General features: G+C 39.5%; 1 protein-coding gene across 1 annotated transcript; it reads right to left on the bottom strand.

The window, feature by feature from the left end:
* cln6a (CLN6 transmembrane ER protein a) lies at positions 1-6,731 on the bottom strand. Its single transcript, XM_084048658.1, has 7 exons — positions 6,537-6,731; positions 5,394-5,511; positions 4,510-4,608; positions 4,083-4,271; positions 3,693-3,748; positions 2,031-2,153; positions 1-491 (listed from the first exon to the last, which is right to left on the bottom strand). Exons 1-7 carry the CDS (start codon positions 6,590-6,592, stop codon positions 221-223), a joined length of 912 nt encoding a protein of 303 aa, XP_083904784.1. The 5' UTR covers positions 6,593-6,731; the 3' UTR covers positions 1-220.
* Positions 6,732-16,647: the final 9,916 nt, after the last annotated feature.

Below are 16,647 nucleotides of genomic sequence, written 5' to 3'. Positions count from 1 at the left end.
GGAGCTAAAAAGCTGCTCCACCATGAAAAAGATCCGTTAGGGCTTTGACACAGCGCTCTCATTCAGACTGCCACACAAAAAACTAACAAAAAAAACAGAGATAACACAGCAGCCAAACAGTACATTGATTTTAATTTAAACAAACTCAGAAAGATACATCTCCAGGTGATGAAAGAAAATGTTATTTCATACCCAAACATCACTCTAAACAAAATGCCACTCAGTGGCTGTCCTTGACATGTAATGTGTAATAGGACCAGGGTTCTGGAACATAGATGACCCCTGGGTACTTTTTGCGTAGAACTGGGTCGTTCCATAAGTACACCACCCACACTGCCACAAGTACCATGGTGATGCTGAAACTGCAGAATAGAAATAAGCCGTTGCTGTCTGGGCTTATGCCTCTGTGCTTTTGTCGTATGACTGTGGCAACCATGGCAAGGTATGTGAGGAAGAAGAGTTCAAAGATCTGTCCTTCAGTCACCAAGTACCTGTAATAAATGAAAGAAAGATCAAACAATGTTATATTATTCACAAAGAAACAATTGATTTTGACAATGCAATCTAAAGGTGTACATACAGTAATTGAGCCCTTTATATCATTGCCTTTCAATTTGATGTGTCTGGTAGACAGGTCTGTTGGCATTTTTGGTACCCAACAGTGGACAGATTTACAGACAGAGACAGAGACATAGATTTCCTGCCCACCACCATGCCTCCGGCTTGGCCGGGCTCTTCAACTAACAGAAATGGCCATGTTTGCGGGTGGAAAGCCGACAGGGGAAGGCGATCTTTGGCGCTGCACTAGTGACTTCTACAGGTCGGTCAATAAGCCTGTTCAGCAGGGAGCAGAACTGGGAGGGATAGAGGGATAGAGGGATAGTCTCTTTCTTCAAACACCTCGGGAGGAGGGGAGGCTCCACCCATCGACAATAGAAGCGTCATCAACACGTCCACAAGCTGAATGTAAAATCACACTTTACAAGAATAAAGGAACTGGGATAGTGAGTCTGGATTCTGGAGGCTAGCTATAGTGGAGAGAATGACGTCACGAGCAGTCGCTATGCTACCACTGGGCGGAAAATAGAACATCACCAGGACAACACAAGAAAACTCATGTAGTATGAAGTATGCATCACTTTGTTCGGCTCAACTAAAAAGAGCTGGGGCTACAGCATTAATAAGGTAGCATATATTAATGTTGCATTAATATATAATAATGTAGCATTAATAATGCTACAGCATTAATAATGTGTTTGAGTACCCAGATTAGTTTTGGTAACGTAACTAGAGCTGCATCTAATGATTATTTTCATGTTCTTATTCATCTAGAGTTCAATGTGCCTTTGCGCTATGTGACTCAGCATATACGTAAATGACTACTTAAAGGTGAGAAAAGAGGCGCTCGGATGGCGAGAAAAGAGGCGCTCGGTGGCGCAGTGGTAAAGTCCCTGCCCACCACCACGGAGGTTGTGGGTTGTGTGTGTGTGTGTGTGTGTGTGTGTGTGTGTGTGTGTGTGTGTGTGTGTGCCCACGTGCACACATGCATCCCTCTCCCCCTCCCCTTTAAAAGACATTCTTTAGTACTGTTCAGCTGTAAATTAACATTGTGTGTCATGGCCACTATGATGGATAAGGAAAAAAACAAGCATTGTAGATTGTTATTGTTCAGGTGCACAGTTTCTGTCCATAGTAACGGTCTACTCTTATTGACAGCTGTCTGCTGTCACGAAATAACTGACTGAATGTCATGATTGAACAATCAGAATGAGAACTGTCTGTCTGCCCGTCTCTGTTAAGCCTCATAGCTGAATACTGACTTTTACAGGCTTATTGAGAAAATCTCCACAAATCTCAGCATTTTTATTGCACAGAAAAGCTTGGAGGCTGAATATGTTGGAGAATGACACCTGAGTATTAAGTAATTCAGTATTAATTAATTCATCATATTGCCTGGGATACAAAGAGATTGCCACATTTAATAAAAGGGGGTAAATTAAAAGAAGATAATGCATGTGGAACAAACTCACCAATAGTAGAGGGCACTGGGTCCCAGTATCACCCAACCAGAGAAGGGAATCTTCCTTTCTTCTTTGGCTTGGCTGCAGCAGCCAGTGAAGTAGAGAAATAGAATAATGAAGAAAGGAATATACCTAGAATTGATGAGAGGATCAGTTACATTTTAAATGTGGACTTATTCCATATGATATTGCATTATATTTGAATGGGGAAACATTAGTGTTAATTACTGGTCCTTATGGTAATTACATTTGTACACACTCAGTTACAAACGGATAGATTAAACTGAGGGTTTTACTCTGTAAAGTTAAACCAATTTCATGTACTGGTGGTGCCTACAATTTATACATGCCCATTAATCAAACATTGATGTGTTTTCGCCACTGGCAAGGCTTCAAGCACTGTCTACTACTTGGACCAACTTATCTTGGCTACGAGTCGAACCAGACACACTAAACTAAACACACTAAACACAGACAACTAAACTAAACACAACTTTTTTTTCCTCTTTTTCTTTTTTTGTATTAGTTGTACTTGTAATGTTTTGTGATGTGTGAGATGGCTTTGTTGTATGCTTTTGTTTTATATTGCTAGAGATAGAGATAAGAGATTACAATCAGACCAAATCAGCATAGACTCATGAAACTTGTGAGCCATGTATAATGTACTTTATTCTCATGCACCTTCAAATGATTTGAACAAAAAAGGATTTCCAAAGAAGTACTGCTTGCCAAAAAAGGTGTGAAATGCAGAAAAAAAATCCAAGGCACTCCGCCTCATGTGACAAAATATATGAATAAATTTAGAGCAAGGCAAATGAGTATGACCAACGCGTTTCGACCTAGAAGGTCTTCATCAGGGTCTCTCTCCAATAGTCCGATAATGCGATCGTATGCAGATCAATTTTTTTGTCTTTTGCTGAAAGTTTGGTCAGTTGCGCATACAGTGCGCATACAGATCATTTAGATCAGGTGATGTTGGGTTATCTTCATTTTCATTTCCCAATATAGTATCTGAAACAATTATGTTCTTGCCTTGCTCTTCAGTGAAAAGGAATGTAGATTTGGCCATGTTGTAGTGTGGTTAGTCCGACGCATTCACAGTAGAATGGAGCTGCTTCCCATAAGACTCACCCGCATGAGTCCTTGAACAATTCAAAAAGAGAGAAAAAGAAGCACTGCAGGGATCATTCAGTGGCTCTGAGATAGGTGCTCTTTGGTGACACAATAAATTCAAATATTTTTTCACGTGAGACGGAGTGCCTTGGAATTTTTTTCTTTGTAAGTCTGCATTTCACAACTTTTTTGGCAAGCAGTACTTCTTTGGAAATCCTCTTTTGTTCATATGTTCCTGCCTGTGTCACCAAAGAGCACTTATCTCAGAGCGACTGAATGATCCCTACAGCGCTTCTTTTTCTCCCTTCAAATGATTTATCAGAATTTCAATAAATTCCCTTTGCTCAATATTGTAAATGAACAAAAACTCATTTTAGCAAGGTATTACTTCCCTGAAGAATAGCACTTATTAGAATTCTATTCAGATGGTTACAAAGGAGGAAGACAGATAAAATCACCACTTTCTTTCCTTGCTTGCAATATAAGCAGAGAATAAAGTGGTGTCGTTTTCACAGAAAAAAGATCCTGAACACTGAATCCCCCACAATTATCACCTACCACATTAAATGTCCCAGTTGTTCATCGTAAAAATACAACAGCTCAAATGAGTCAATCTAAGAAGAGAAAAAGTTATGTTAAATCTTTCATAATAATAATGTCAAATAGGTAACACATATACAGGTAAGTTGCAATGGCACAATGTAACTGTACAGTGGCAGGCAAGTTGTGCATTTATACGGAATGGGTTTAGTCATAAATAATCAACTTGCAATGCAAATATGCAATACTCCCTTGTGTGTTTCATGTTATGATGTATTGCTGAAGTAGGGAGCATCCTGAAGGACACACACACACACACACACACACACACACACACACACACACACACACACACACACACACACACACACAAATACACACAAAGATACGTTTTTAATGAAGCCTTACCAGTGAGGCCGGTTTCAGATCTTTAATAATTGGGTTCTCCCTGACGGAAAGATGCAGCTGGTAGCCACTCAGGATGAGCCGGTGGTTGATGGAGTCACCCACTAAGTGGATGCTGGCTCCCATGACGAAGGTAATGATGCAAAGGTAGATTGCTGAGCGAGGCAATGCCCTGGGACTGCGCTCAATCAACTTAAACAAACACACACACACACACACACACACACACACACACACACACACACACACACACACACACACACACACACACACACACACACACACACACGATTTCTCTTTAAGATAATTTAACTGTGCTCTATGTATGATTTATTTAGCATTGTTTTTTTTATAACAGGCAACCTGACCTTACTTGTCCTGGAAGTTCATATTTACACTAGTCTATTTTGGTAATATTTTTTGTATTTACCTTGAGCAGTAGGAATGGTGTGATGACGTTGTAAGCCATGTGAAAGTAGTCTCCAGCACTGGGCTTATTCAGCGGGAACCATTCCAGAGGAAGTACAATCTATCATATCATATAACAAGGAATGGATATTGTGCATTGTACCATGAACTTTAATGTAAGTACCTTTTTATTACCCATTATGCACTTCATATAACACAGAATGATATCAGGGAACTCTGCATTTTTAGACAGATAAAGTCATACAGTTATACTTACTTCACTGGCATATTTTTTCACAATAACCATTCCACATAAATGTGTTTTTGACAACTTCTCTAAACACAATTTTAGTCACGGGTGTCTGCCCCAGACACTCGTGACTAAAATGACACAAGCACAGGAAATGTATCCGGAAATGTATATCATTAATCTCAAAGTTGATACATACCATTTCTGTAAATGTTGCTGCTGCTTTACAAAATAACCTTGGCGCTAGGACCCTGCAGCATTCATTTGAGTGGTACTTAGATGATTTTGAACTGAACTGGAATCACAGTTCTAACAGACAATGGAGCTAGAGGTGTCACCAAAAGGACTACTAAGATTGATGTTACGCAGTGTGACTTTAAGTGTGAAAGTTTGAAACCTACTGGTTTTGTTGCAATTAATGTACATGCACCATGGAAGGACACAAAGATAACAGGGCTAGCTTGAGCCTCCAATTTCCTGTGCTGTGAGTGAGAGACAGACAATATACTATTGGCCACTAACATACAAATATGAGTTCATTATATAACGTAATAAGTATTTAAATACTGTATGCATTATACAAATATATGTAAATAATGTAAATATTCTTCCACAATTTAAGTGGTTTCACTAAAGCATGCACAGCATTTCCTTACCATTGCAATGGGCCTTCCAAAATCCAGTATCCAGTTCTGCAGTGTGAGACAGAGCCATATGTCAAAATGGAACTCTGATCTTTTTCGAGGTGGTACAGATTCCTTTGAAACCGGTTTGCTGAGGACAGACATTTGACAGTGATTGTCACTCTCATGAACACAGATCATGCTCAAGTACATTTTTATTGTACCCCCCCCAACGCACGCACGCACGCACGCACGCACGCACGCACACACACACACACACACACACACACACACACACACACACACACACACACACACACACACACACACACACACACACACACACACACACACACACACACACACACACACACACCTTATATGTCCAGGCAGTAGTCCACCCATCTACAATTCAGATACAAAGTAGTCACAGTAGTGAGTGATTTAAATTATATTTAAATTAAACTTAGTAAAGTAATATAATATAATTAAGATGTAATGTGTAATATAAGTAATCGGCTCTGGTCCGCTTCTTTTTTCCCTACAAATCTCTTTGTTGAAAATAGCCGATCTACAAGCTCACAACCCATCGCTTGTAAATCTGCTGTGAATGTGTTCACAACTACTTTGATTGTGAATGTGATACTATGTGAGTAATTATGCATCCCCCCTCTACCACTCTTTTTTCTCTCTTTCATTTTCTGGGAACAACAAAAAAACGATGGAGCTTGCACATTGAATTTCATAAAGTTTTATGATTCTGATTCTGATTTAGAGCTGAAAGAAGGGTGGAGGACTAGTCATTGAGCCCTGGCCAAAATTGGCCAAAATTAATCACGAATGCAGATGAAGTAAACATTTGAAGGCTTCACATGGAAGCTTATCAATCATGTATAACGATCATGGAAGATGACCATAACAAGCTGCTGTCAACAAAATATGTTCTGCTCGTCTTTTGTGGAAGTGGCATCACATGACATTGACACTGACAGAGTGGCAATGGGGTAAACTTGATAGGAAGGGTGGGCGGATAGATTGATTCACTGGAAATATACCCGCTACAGGATCAATAAGTAAATTGCTTGTATCCAATATTGTTTAACCATGACAATAAGTTCGCACGCAGTTTCACAGGGAACATGGCTAATCCATTTTGTGTACAAACTTTGTACAAACCTATTTTTTGAAGTTGTCTGGAGATCATTGCCTTGACGTTTTCGGACAACCTGCATTCTCGGTTTGGCTATTACTTCTATTACTTCTGATTCCCCAAGGTGTATTGGTTACCCTGTGGGTCCGGATCATAGACCGTAAAAAGAAGGTCTGGAACCAGTGTAGGCTACTGTAAACAGAATAAATGATCCAGTGTATGTGGGCTACTGTAAACATAAGAAATGATTTCCGCCTTCGCGGGACTATATTTACTCGAGTTTAACCAATCACAACGTTGCTCTACTACCACACAGTGTTGCCATGTCGGCTTATTATAAGCGACTCTGGGCTTCTTTTTCTGTAAAGTTGCTTATAAAAATTGGTAGTTGCGGGGGTTTTTTTACGCGTTGTGAGCTTGTAGATCGGTTATTTTCAAATAGCCGATGCATTTAAAGTGCCCATGTGGCCTAGTTGCTTCTTTTGGGCTAGCTTTCCTAGACCTGGAAGCTTATTTGTGTCACTAAATATGACAACACTGGCACGTAACCTCGCATCACCAGGCTTTCCGGGTTTGTTTTGAAATTAGATTAAAGAAAAGTCAGAATACTGCCCGTTTTCTAAATACCATTTTGAAATAGTTAAATAAAACATAGAAATAGGTACTATAAAACTTTAAAAACGAACCCGAACCGAACCGTTGCCGGATTTGCTTCAAAGCAACCACACTAGCTGTAGAATACAACTCTCGTAGACGTATTAATGATTCTGACGTTTTCAATCTACGAGAGTTGTAGGGTTCACCCCCCCCCATGGACACAGGGACTTTCAGCACTATGCCCCGCAGATACTCCAAACATGTACAAATTGAAAAGAAAACATACTTACCCCCACGCCCCAAATGTTAACTTTCGCTACGGGGTAGTAGTTTAATGTAATAATCTATATATTTCAATAAAGAAGTGTTTTAATGCCCTTTGTGGCCGATTCTGTCGGAAGTTCCCAGTGGGTGACACAGTAGTAACGCGCCCATCTGGTAAAACCCGGAATTACACTCAATGTAAACAGGAAGTAAACGAGGGTGAAAAAATGGCGTTCGGCCACCGACGGCATTAAAACACTTCTTCATTGAAATATATGGATTATTACATTAAACTACTACCCCGTAGCGAGAGTTAATATTTGGAGCGTGGGGGTAAGCACCTTTTATTTTCAATTTGTACATGTTTGGAGTGTCTACGGGGTATAGTGCTGAAAGTCCCTGAACCCTACAACTCTCGTAGATTGAAAACGTCAGAATCATAAATACGTCTACGAGAGTTGTATTCTACAGCTACAACCACACCAAAGTTTGGTGGTGCGGTTGTAATTAGAATTAGAAATTTAAAACACCAGTGCGCAATACTGCATGTTACTTCCCCGTGGATTGATTTTCTGCTAGCCGTAGAATACGACTCTCGTAGATGTATTTTATGATTCTGACATTTTGTCAGAATCATAAAATACATCTACGAGAGTCATATTCTACGGCTAATTTGCTGCACTATGTTTCCCCGGAATGGTGTTGGACTAGGTCATGTATTTCGTTTTACTGTGTCCTTTTATAATGTGTTTCCTTTGCTTTTAATGTTTTGTGTAAAGCACACTAAATTGTCTTGTTGTTGAACTGTGCTATACGAATAATGCATTGTCTTGCCTTACCTATGAAACAAATAAACAACAGAAAACAGTAGGTTTATGGGTCTATTGACTTTAAAGAAATGTTAACCCTCACACTGACCACAAGGTGGCTCTCTAACACCACAATTAGTGCAGCATTATTACACAAATGACAAAAACAGATGAACTATCATTAGGCTATACAAGATAGGAATATTTATTATATCAGTCAAACAAAGTAATATAAATGGAAATCAATTCTACAATGAAACATTTCTTGTAATTGTAAACTGTTGACTTACTGTTATTTACTATAATTTGTACGGCATGGCTCCGCAGAGTCTAGCTGTCCACTGACACATGCTTTCTCTATTTTGAGACCACAAAGATCACATCAAACAAGAGGTGGACTTGGGCAAATACTGCGGCATGGTCATGCTGGACCTCCAAAAGACTTTTGACACTGTTAATCACTATTGATTGATAAACTAAAAGCAATTGGTTTTGATAGCACATCAGTGAGCTGGATGCAATCCTATCTGGAGGGGAGAGAACAGGTGGTGGAACCCTGTACCCCCTCCCTCCCAGTGAGCTGTGGCGTTCTGCAAGGAAGCATACTAGGGCCTTTACTGTTCCTAATATATGTAAGCGGTAGAATAGAATCTGCACCTGGCTTGCTGATAACAAACTATCATTACACCTACAACTCATTTAACCCCTGCTCACTTTGCTAGGGTCGGATGGCTCAGGGTAGCCCCATTAAGAACCTCTCACTCCGCTATACAGCTCCGAGATGAGGTGCTACGCCGAGGTCTCCCAGAATTGGTTGAACGGCCGCAAAGGGTCCAAGACTGTTTACCCTTTTCGCCACATTGTATCCAAAAACTAATGGTAGATTCCAAAGCGTACAGATGTATAAGGTTTGATCCGGCACAAAATATTTTAGGTCGGAGACGAAACTACCCGTTTAAATCGCGTATTTAGTCAGCCTGTGACCATGTTTCCCTTTGTAGCCGAACAGGGAGCAGTACTGGCACCGGACGTAGGGGGGTTTTCCGGGTTGAATGTGTGTCTGTTTTTAATCCCTATCCGAGTGGATCAGATCATTAAACTTATATTTCTTATTGACGTAATGTTTGCTAAGATAATTCTATAACCATAGATTCGATATCAAACCCAATCCTGTTATTTTTGTCAAATCTGATCCACTTGGATATATAAGAATTCAATGTTTTGAGCACTTGGGCCTAGAGGATCAGAAATCCTATTCACCCCAGCAATGGACTGTTCACTCGGCATAGCATCGGGTGTAGATCCAGCGGGTTCAGGAACATTTATATCCCCAGGTCATAAGACTTCCAAACTAAAAAAATGGATATAAACTGTAACAGGACTACAGTTTACAGATACGTACAGTACAGATTTCATCCACATTTTGTTGCCATTTCTGACATTAACTGCCATTTCTTTCTGTGTTGTACTGCACTTTATAATGTCACTTTACTGCCACCATGCTATTATAGCTATCTGTAAATTCACAAAACCCCTGTCTGTGTGTATGTGTGTGTGTGTGTGTGTGTGTGTGTGTGTGTGCGTGCGTGCGTGCGTGCGTGCGTGCGTGCGTGCGTGCGTGCGTGTGTGCGTGCGTGCAAGAGAGATGGGGTCAGGTTGGCCAATAAGGGAAGCCAGTGCCTCTCTCTCTCTCTCTCTCTCTCTCTCTCTCTCTCTCTCTCTCTCTCTCTCTCTCTCTCTCTCTCTCTCTCTCTCTCTCTCTCTCTCTCTATGAGAGGAATATATATATGGAATATGAAAAATTGGAGAGAACCATCGTGGTCATTGACTATAGAGATAATGGGTACCGATTTGCATGATGTTTGGACAAAATTTGTAGGAGTAATATAAAAAAGAAAAGTGTTGCTCAATGTTAGTTCAATGTTAGCCAATCAGGATGGAATATGAAAAATCAAACAGATCCATCTTGATCACATGACTATAGAGATCATGTGTACTGATTTGCGTGAAATTTGGATAAAATCTGAAGGCTTAATATAAAAAAAGATATTTTACTTTAGACGGCCTCCTGGTGGCGCTATGAAAGGCAAATGTGAAAAATGCAGGGCATATGTTTTTTCCTGGCCTCTAGGGAGTGTAGTGCAAAGTTTTACGCAGATCGGTGCAGTTATTGTTAAACACGCAAATCAGCCTTTTATAGTGCCAATGAGGCTGATTTGAACATTTTCCATCCTGATTTGAGGCATTTTGTTCAAAACGGGTCCTGCAAACTTTGGAAGCCAACCTTAGCCAATCAGGATGGAAAATGGAAAATCGGACAGATCCGTGTTGATCACATGACTATAGAGATACTGTGTATACCGATTTGCGTGATGTTTGGATAACATCTGTAGGAGTATTGCCAAAAAATGTGTTTTGCAAAAAGCGGCCTCCTGGTGGCACTATAAAAGGCCCATGTGAAAAATTTGGGGCAGAGGTTCTGCTCTGGCATCCAGGGAGTGTGTGTGCACAGTTTGGCTGCGATCAAGCCAACGGTGGCGGAGATTAGCTGTACACAGCAAGTTGTGTAGTAACTAAGCTGATGCGCTCCACCTCAGCAATCCATCTCCCAAGAGTCTAGCACATTGAAATGGGAGTAGACGCCTGTGTTCTGGCTAATAACAACAATAAGCCACACCAACCCTACTTACTTATTGGTAACAATTAAAGCACAGTATCACCAATTAAAAGCACCAAAATGGATTAAACACAAAAAGCTGAAGCTTGGTTCCATTGTGATCCATTATAAAACATACATCAGCCAACAGACTATACAAACAATCATATAAAACACAATAAGAATTACTAATATAGACAGTTAAGAACAGTATACATAGGTGACTATACATACAAGTGACTAGTCCCCTAGTCAGATATAGTAGAAACCTCCAAGTTCATGTACTAGGTGGGAGCAATATGCTGCAGTGCACATTTTGGAGATTTAGCTGACCATATGTATTACTGTATGACTTTGGCAAAGGAATAAATCGATTGTATTAATAGTAAATCTGCCCATAGAGGAATTTGCAGTTAAGGACTAGTCGGCCTACTGACACATCTCATTAATATTCAATGTATCAGACAATGGCTCTGATTGGACAAAATGTATCGCAGACTGACTGATTGACTGTTTTTAATGTACATTTATTTATTTCACTCACACTTGAAACGTCTTCATTACTAAGAAGTACTTTAATTGACATACTGGTAATCATAAGGATGAATGACAGTGGAATAATCAAGGTTGTCTCCCTCTAGGGATCCATTAATTAGTTTGTCTTGTCTTGTCTTGTCTGAACCCATTATTACGGGGCCAGAGCTCAGCTCTGGACCTGTTTTGTTATTGGCAGTATTCTGTCACTTCTTCTTCTTCTTCTTCTTCTGCCACTTTTCGCAGTTCTGGCTGAACCGCGCTGTCGCTTTTTACGAAACTCGGCCATATGGTAGATGGTCATGAAAAACGATCAAAAAATAATTCTCACAATCTTTCGTCCAAAGGTGGCGCTATAGCACTCAATTGAAAATGCCAACTTTGACCAGGTACAACTCATGCCCTGTTTGACCTACAGCCATGAAACTTGGATACACATATGCGTCTCCTCATGCTGAACAACTTTCACCCTCTGACTTTTGACCTCTGACCTTTAGATCTCCCACCATTTTGAATTATATGAAAAACAGTCATTGGCTCCTAACTTCTGCATTTTTTCACTTATGGAAAATCTGCTCCCTATTTTTGTCGGCAGAGGTCCAAAGTTCAAGTGTTAAACGTTTCGTGCAGATTGCTCCAAAATCCCAGGATTCCATAGATTTTAACTATTGCAGTTTTATGAAAATTATTCATCTGCGCCTAAAACATACATGCAGACTCACATTTCTTTGAAACTTTGCAGAAATGTACAGGGTCATTCCAAATATCACTGAAACCAATCTTACTCCAATTGGCCAAAGGGGGGCGCTATAGCAATTTTTTGAAAATACAGACTTTAAACAGGCATAAGTCATGCCTCGTTTGGCCGAAAGTCGTGAAACTTGCTTACACATGTGCCTTGACTCATGAGGAACACACGTATCGATTTGACCATTAAGCTCCGCCCTTAGATTTTCCGCAATTTTGAGCAGTTTGAAAAATACTTGTTTTTGCCAGTTCTGGCTTAACCGTGCTTACGCTTTTTACGAAACTCGGCCATATGGTAGATGCTCATGAAAAACTACCAAGAAATAATTCTCACACTCATTCGTCAAAGGGTGGCGCTATAGCACTCAATTGAAAGTGCCAACTTTGAACAGGTACAACTCATGCCCTGTTTGAGCTACAACCATGAAACTTCGATACACACATGCGTCTCTTCATGCCCGACAACTTTCGTGGTCTGAATTTTGACCTCTGACCTTTAGATCGCCCACCATTTTGAATTATATGAAAAACAGTCATTGGCTCCTAACTTCTGCATTTTTTCACTTATGGAAAATCCGCCGCTTTTGTTTTGTCGGCAAAGGTCCTTATTTCATGTGTAAAATGTTTCGTGCAGATTACTCAAAAATCCCAGGAGGGAATAGATTTTAACTATTGCAGTTTTATGAAAATTATTCATCTGCCCCTAACACATACATGCAAGTCTCACATTTCTTTGAAACGTTGCAGTGATGTAGAGAGTCATTCCAAATATCACTGAAACCAATCTCACTCCAATTGGCCAAAGGGGGGCGCTATAGCAATTTTTTGAAAATGCAAACTTTAAACAGGCAAAAGTCATGCCTCGTTTGGCCGAAAGTCGTGAAACTTGCTTACACTTGTGCCTTGACTCATGAGGAACACATCTATCGCTTTGACCAGAAAGCTCCGCCCTTAGATTGTCCGCAATTTTGAGCAGTTTGAAAAACACTTAAACCCAGGATTTTTCAGCTATTTGCGTGAAACTGTATCATCTGTGTGGTCTCCTTTTTCACAGTTACTTGTCTGTTGGTCCAATGGCGTCTCCCTTAAATGAATGCCTCACAATCGCAAGGTCGCCAGTTCAAGCCTCACTTGATGCAGACTCAATTTAAGTTGAATTGCAAACAACATGACTGTATCAATGAATACATGTGCAAATGGTAAAGATAACCTGAAATGCTTATTTGAGAGTACGTTTTTTTCAATGTATGACATACTTCATTCTGAAAATAGCTGATCTACAATCTCACAACTTTTCATGGTTTGTGAGCTTGTAGATCGGCTACTTTCACTAGTTTTGGGTCTGAGGAGATGTACAATTTCTTCATTGGCAAATGGTTTGTGAACGAGTGATCTTAGTGTTAGTGAAACGAAACAGGGGCTTGGTTCATGAAAGAAGGCAAGAGTTTATCATCTTCAACAGACAATATCAGCCTGGACAAAGCTATAGCACTATAGGTAGTGTTGCAGCCTATTAGTCTGAAGGTTGAGAGTTCGAATCCTGTTAATGGCAATAGGTTGAGATGTCCAATCAAACCATTCTGTTTCCATCTCTCTCTCATCAATCTATTGTCTGTCTCTCTCTCTCTCTCTCTCTCTCTCTCTCTCTCTCTCTCTCTCTCTCTCTCTCTCTCTCTCTCTCTCTCTCTCTATTCACTGGCCCCGTATTATCGCTGCTTGCAGCTATATTTATTATTCAGTTTAAAGCTGAAACTTCTCAAAACTCAAATTTCAGGGCCAAACTGCAATAGCCTACATTTTGCGGGTTCAACATCTGTAGGCTACTTCTGTTCTGTGAGCACAGAGCACCAAAAGTCACCTTGCTTGGGAAGTGAATTACAAATGAACCTACTGCTACACCAAGCCTGATTAGCCTACATCTTGTATTTTATATAGACAGAATAAAAATGTGGCCCAATCAAGGCAATGGCAACCAATCAAGGAGGTACAGGTCAGCAGAATGAATGACTTGAGCTGAATGAGCTCACCACGTTGTCACCATCAGTGGTGGAAAAAGTAGGCTACTATTTTTTTTTACTTAAGTAAAAGTATCAATACTGAAGTAGAAATATAGGCTACAAGTAGATGTGTGGAATTCAAAATTGACTTGAGTAAAAGTACAAAAGTATTGGCATCAAAAATGTACTTAAAGTAACACGACTAAAAGTATACTCATTATGCGGAATGTCCCATTTCACAAGTTTTCTAAAAATTATATTTAAAAAAAATAGCATATAAAGCTCACAATCGGAACTTGTATGGCTATTTTCAAATAGCCAATCTATTATAGGCTGAAGTGGTTAATGTATATATGTTTTGTAATAATAATCAAAATCTACAAAGTATAGGCTAACTAAAGTTTTCAAACAACTATGGAGTAAAAGTACAATATTTGCCTCTGAGATGTAGTGGAGTAGAAGTAGCTAGTACTGAAAATTGGAAATACTCCAGTAAAGTAAAAATACCTCAAAACTGTACTTAAGTATACAGTACTTAACTTGAGTAAATGTACTTAGTTACTTTACACCACTGCCCGGTCCCGGAGAACGCGCCATAGAGTTAAACCGCGCGCGGTCCTGCTTTATAAAAACCCACAGAGGAGAACTAAAACAGGGTTATTTGACGGAGTAGATAGGCTACAATACTCCAACAAACTACGTTCAATTCAGTCGCTTTACCACTTACAATAAATGGATTAAATTCGTCGAGGTGGTATTCAATGAACTGAGGAAGGTAGACTTGACTATAGCTACATTTGCCTCTTCAGATCAAAGATGGACTTAAGGATCTATTCTCTGCTCTACATTGCAGTAATTGCGAGCATGTTAGACGGTATGTTCATGCATGAGGTTAATTGGCAGTTGTGACTGTTGTTGCGTATGAGCTAAGTTTATTGAGGAAATAATTCATGTGTTTTTTTGTGTCATTTTGTGAATATTTTTATGATGGTTTATCTGACCAACTTTTATAACAAATATATATAAAATTTGCATTGTTCTTCTTGGGACGTTATGCACTGACACTTAACGGATACAGGATATGTGGGCGCTATGACATCTGGCACATCATTGCCTATTTTGTCTAAAAAAAAAAAAGGTCAAGTAATGTAAAGTAGACTACACATTATGTGAACATGCACGGTACATCATTATCAGACTTAATTTTATCCTTCAACTTCTTGTTTATGACCCAAAATGACTGGACAGGTTTTGTAGCAATTTGTAGCAATTGTAGAAATATTTGAGCATGTTCTAATCATACATAGGCTAAAAAAAATCAAAGTAAAGTAACTTTGCTTAACTAATGATTAACTAATGATGTTAATTAATGATGAATTACAAGGAATTCTCGCTTAATCAATGCTCAAATGTAAGTAATCATAAATTAACCGTTATTTACGGGTACGTTAGTGTTGTTTACTTTTTTTACATTTAGGACAAAATAGCCAATTTAACACCAAGATGCCCAGATGTCCCTGGTGCCCACTATCCTGTTACCCAATAAACTGCCAACTGGTCTAGTTAATAAGTCTGCATGTTTTCTGGGACCACCTATAGGCTACTTATCAGCATTTCAATTGCATATTTTTGATCAACCATAGATGTGCAGGACGTGGGAATGATTTACCAGGCTTACAACCGAGCTTGGTTGCCTTTTCTAAGCAAGCTTCTCTGCACAGGGATCTTAAAACCCTAAGATTATAATATTATGGTGTTAAAGATTACAGCTCTCTTAAGTTAATTTGGTGCAGTAGCCTATGGTGGTTCTCAAAGTGGGGTCCGGGGACCCCCAGGGGGTCAAAAATGTGTTTATAGGATTTAACCGCTTTATCCATATTGTATATGTTGGCTATTCAAAAATAGCAGATATACAAGCTCACTGCAAGCTTGTACATCTGCTATTTTGGAGTATTAAGTATTATTTGAAAAATCTTGAAAGTGCACAAATCTTCTCTCCTGGGGGTCCCTGCACAACACATTTTCAGATGGGGGGTCCACGGCCAAATATATATCAATGCGGGGGTCTATATATATATATATATATATATATATATATATATATATATATATATATATAAATGAGAGAGAGAGAGAGAGAGAGAGAGAGAGAGAGATGCCAGTAGGCTGCTACAAGTGTGGCTAGTGTCTAGTGTTTTAGTTTGGTCCTTATTTTCTTCCAGTGCTTTTTTTGATGACTGAACTTTTATGTATGAATAATGTAAGAGTGAGTCTGTTTCAGTTTAAATGTGTTTAAGTTTGATTAACTGTCTTTGAAAACTAGGCTAGATCACTTGTAAAGTATTGGATAGGATGGATATAGGCCAATATGCTCTACAACTCACCCCTGTTTTCCTCCCAAAACTCTGTGCTTCAGTTGATCAAGAAAACATTAGCTGTAGATTACACAGTTATATAGACCAGGGGTTCCCAAACCTTTTAGCTTGAGAAATGTCTCCCCAAGACCCAAACTAGTGAAAATAGCAGATCTACA

The sequence above is a fragment of the Gymnoscopelus microlampas genome (assembly GCF_963454915.1).
Source record: "Gymnoscopelus microlampas genome assembly, chromosome: 1".
Classification (NCBI taxonomy): domain Eukaryota; kingdom Metazoa; phylum Chordata; class Actinopteri; order Myctophiformes; family Myctophidae; genus Gymnoscopelus; species Gymnoscopelus microlampas.
This window is presented reverse-complemented; position numbering and strand designations above follow the sequence as displayed.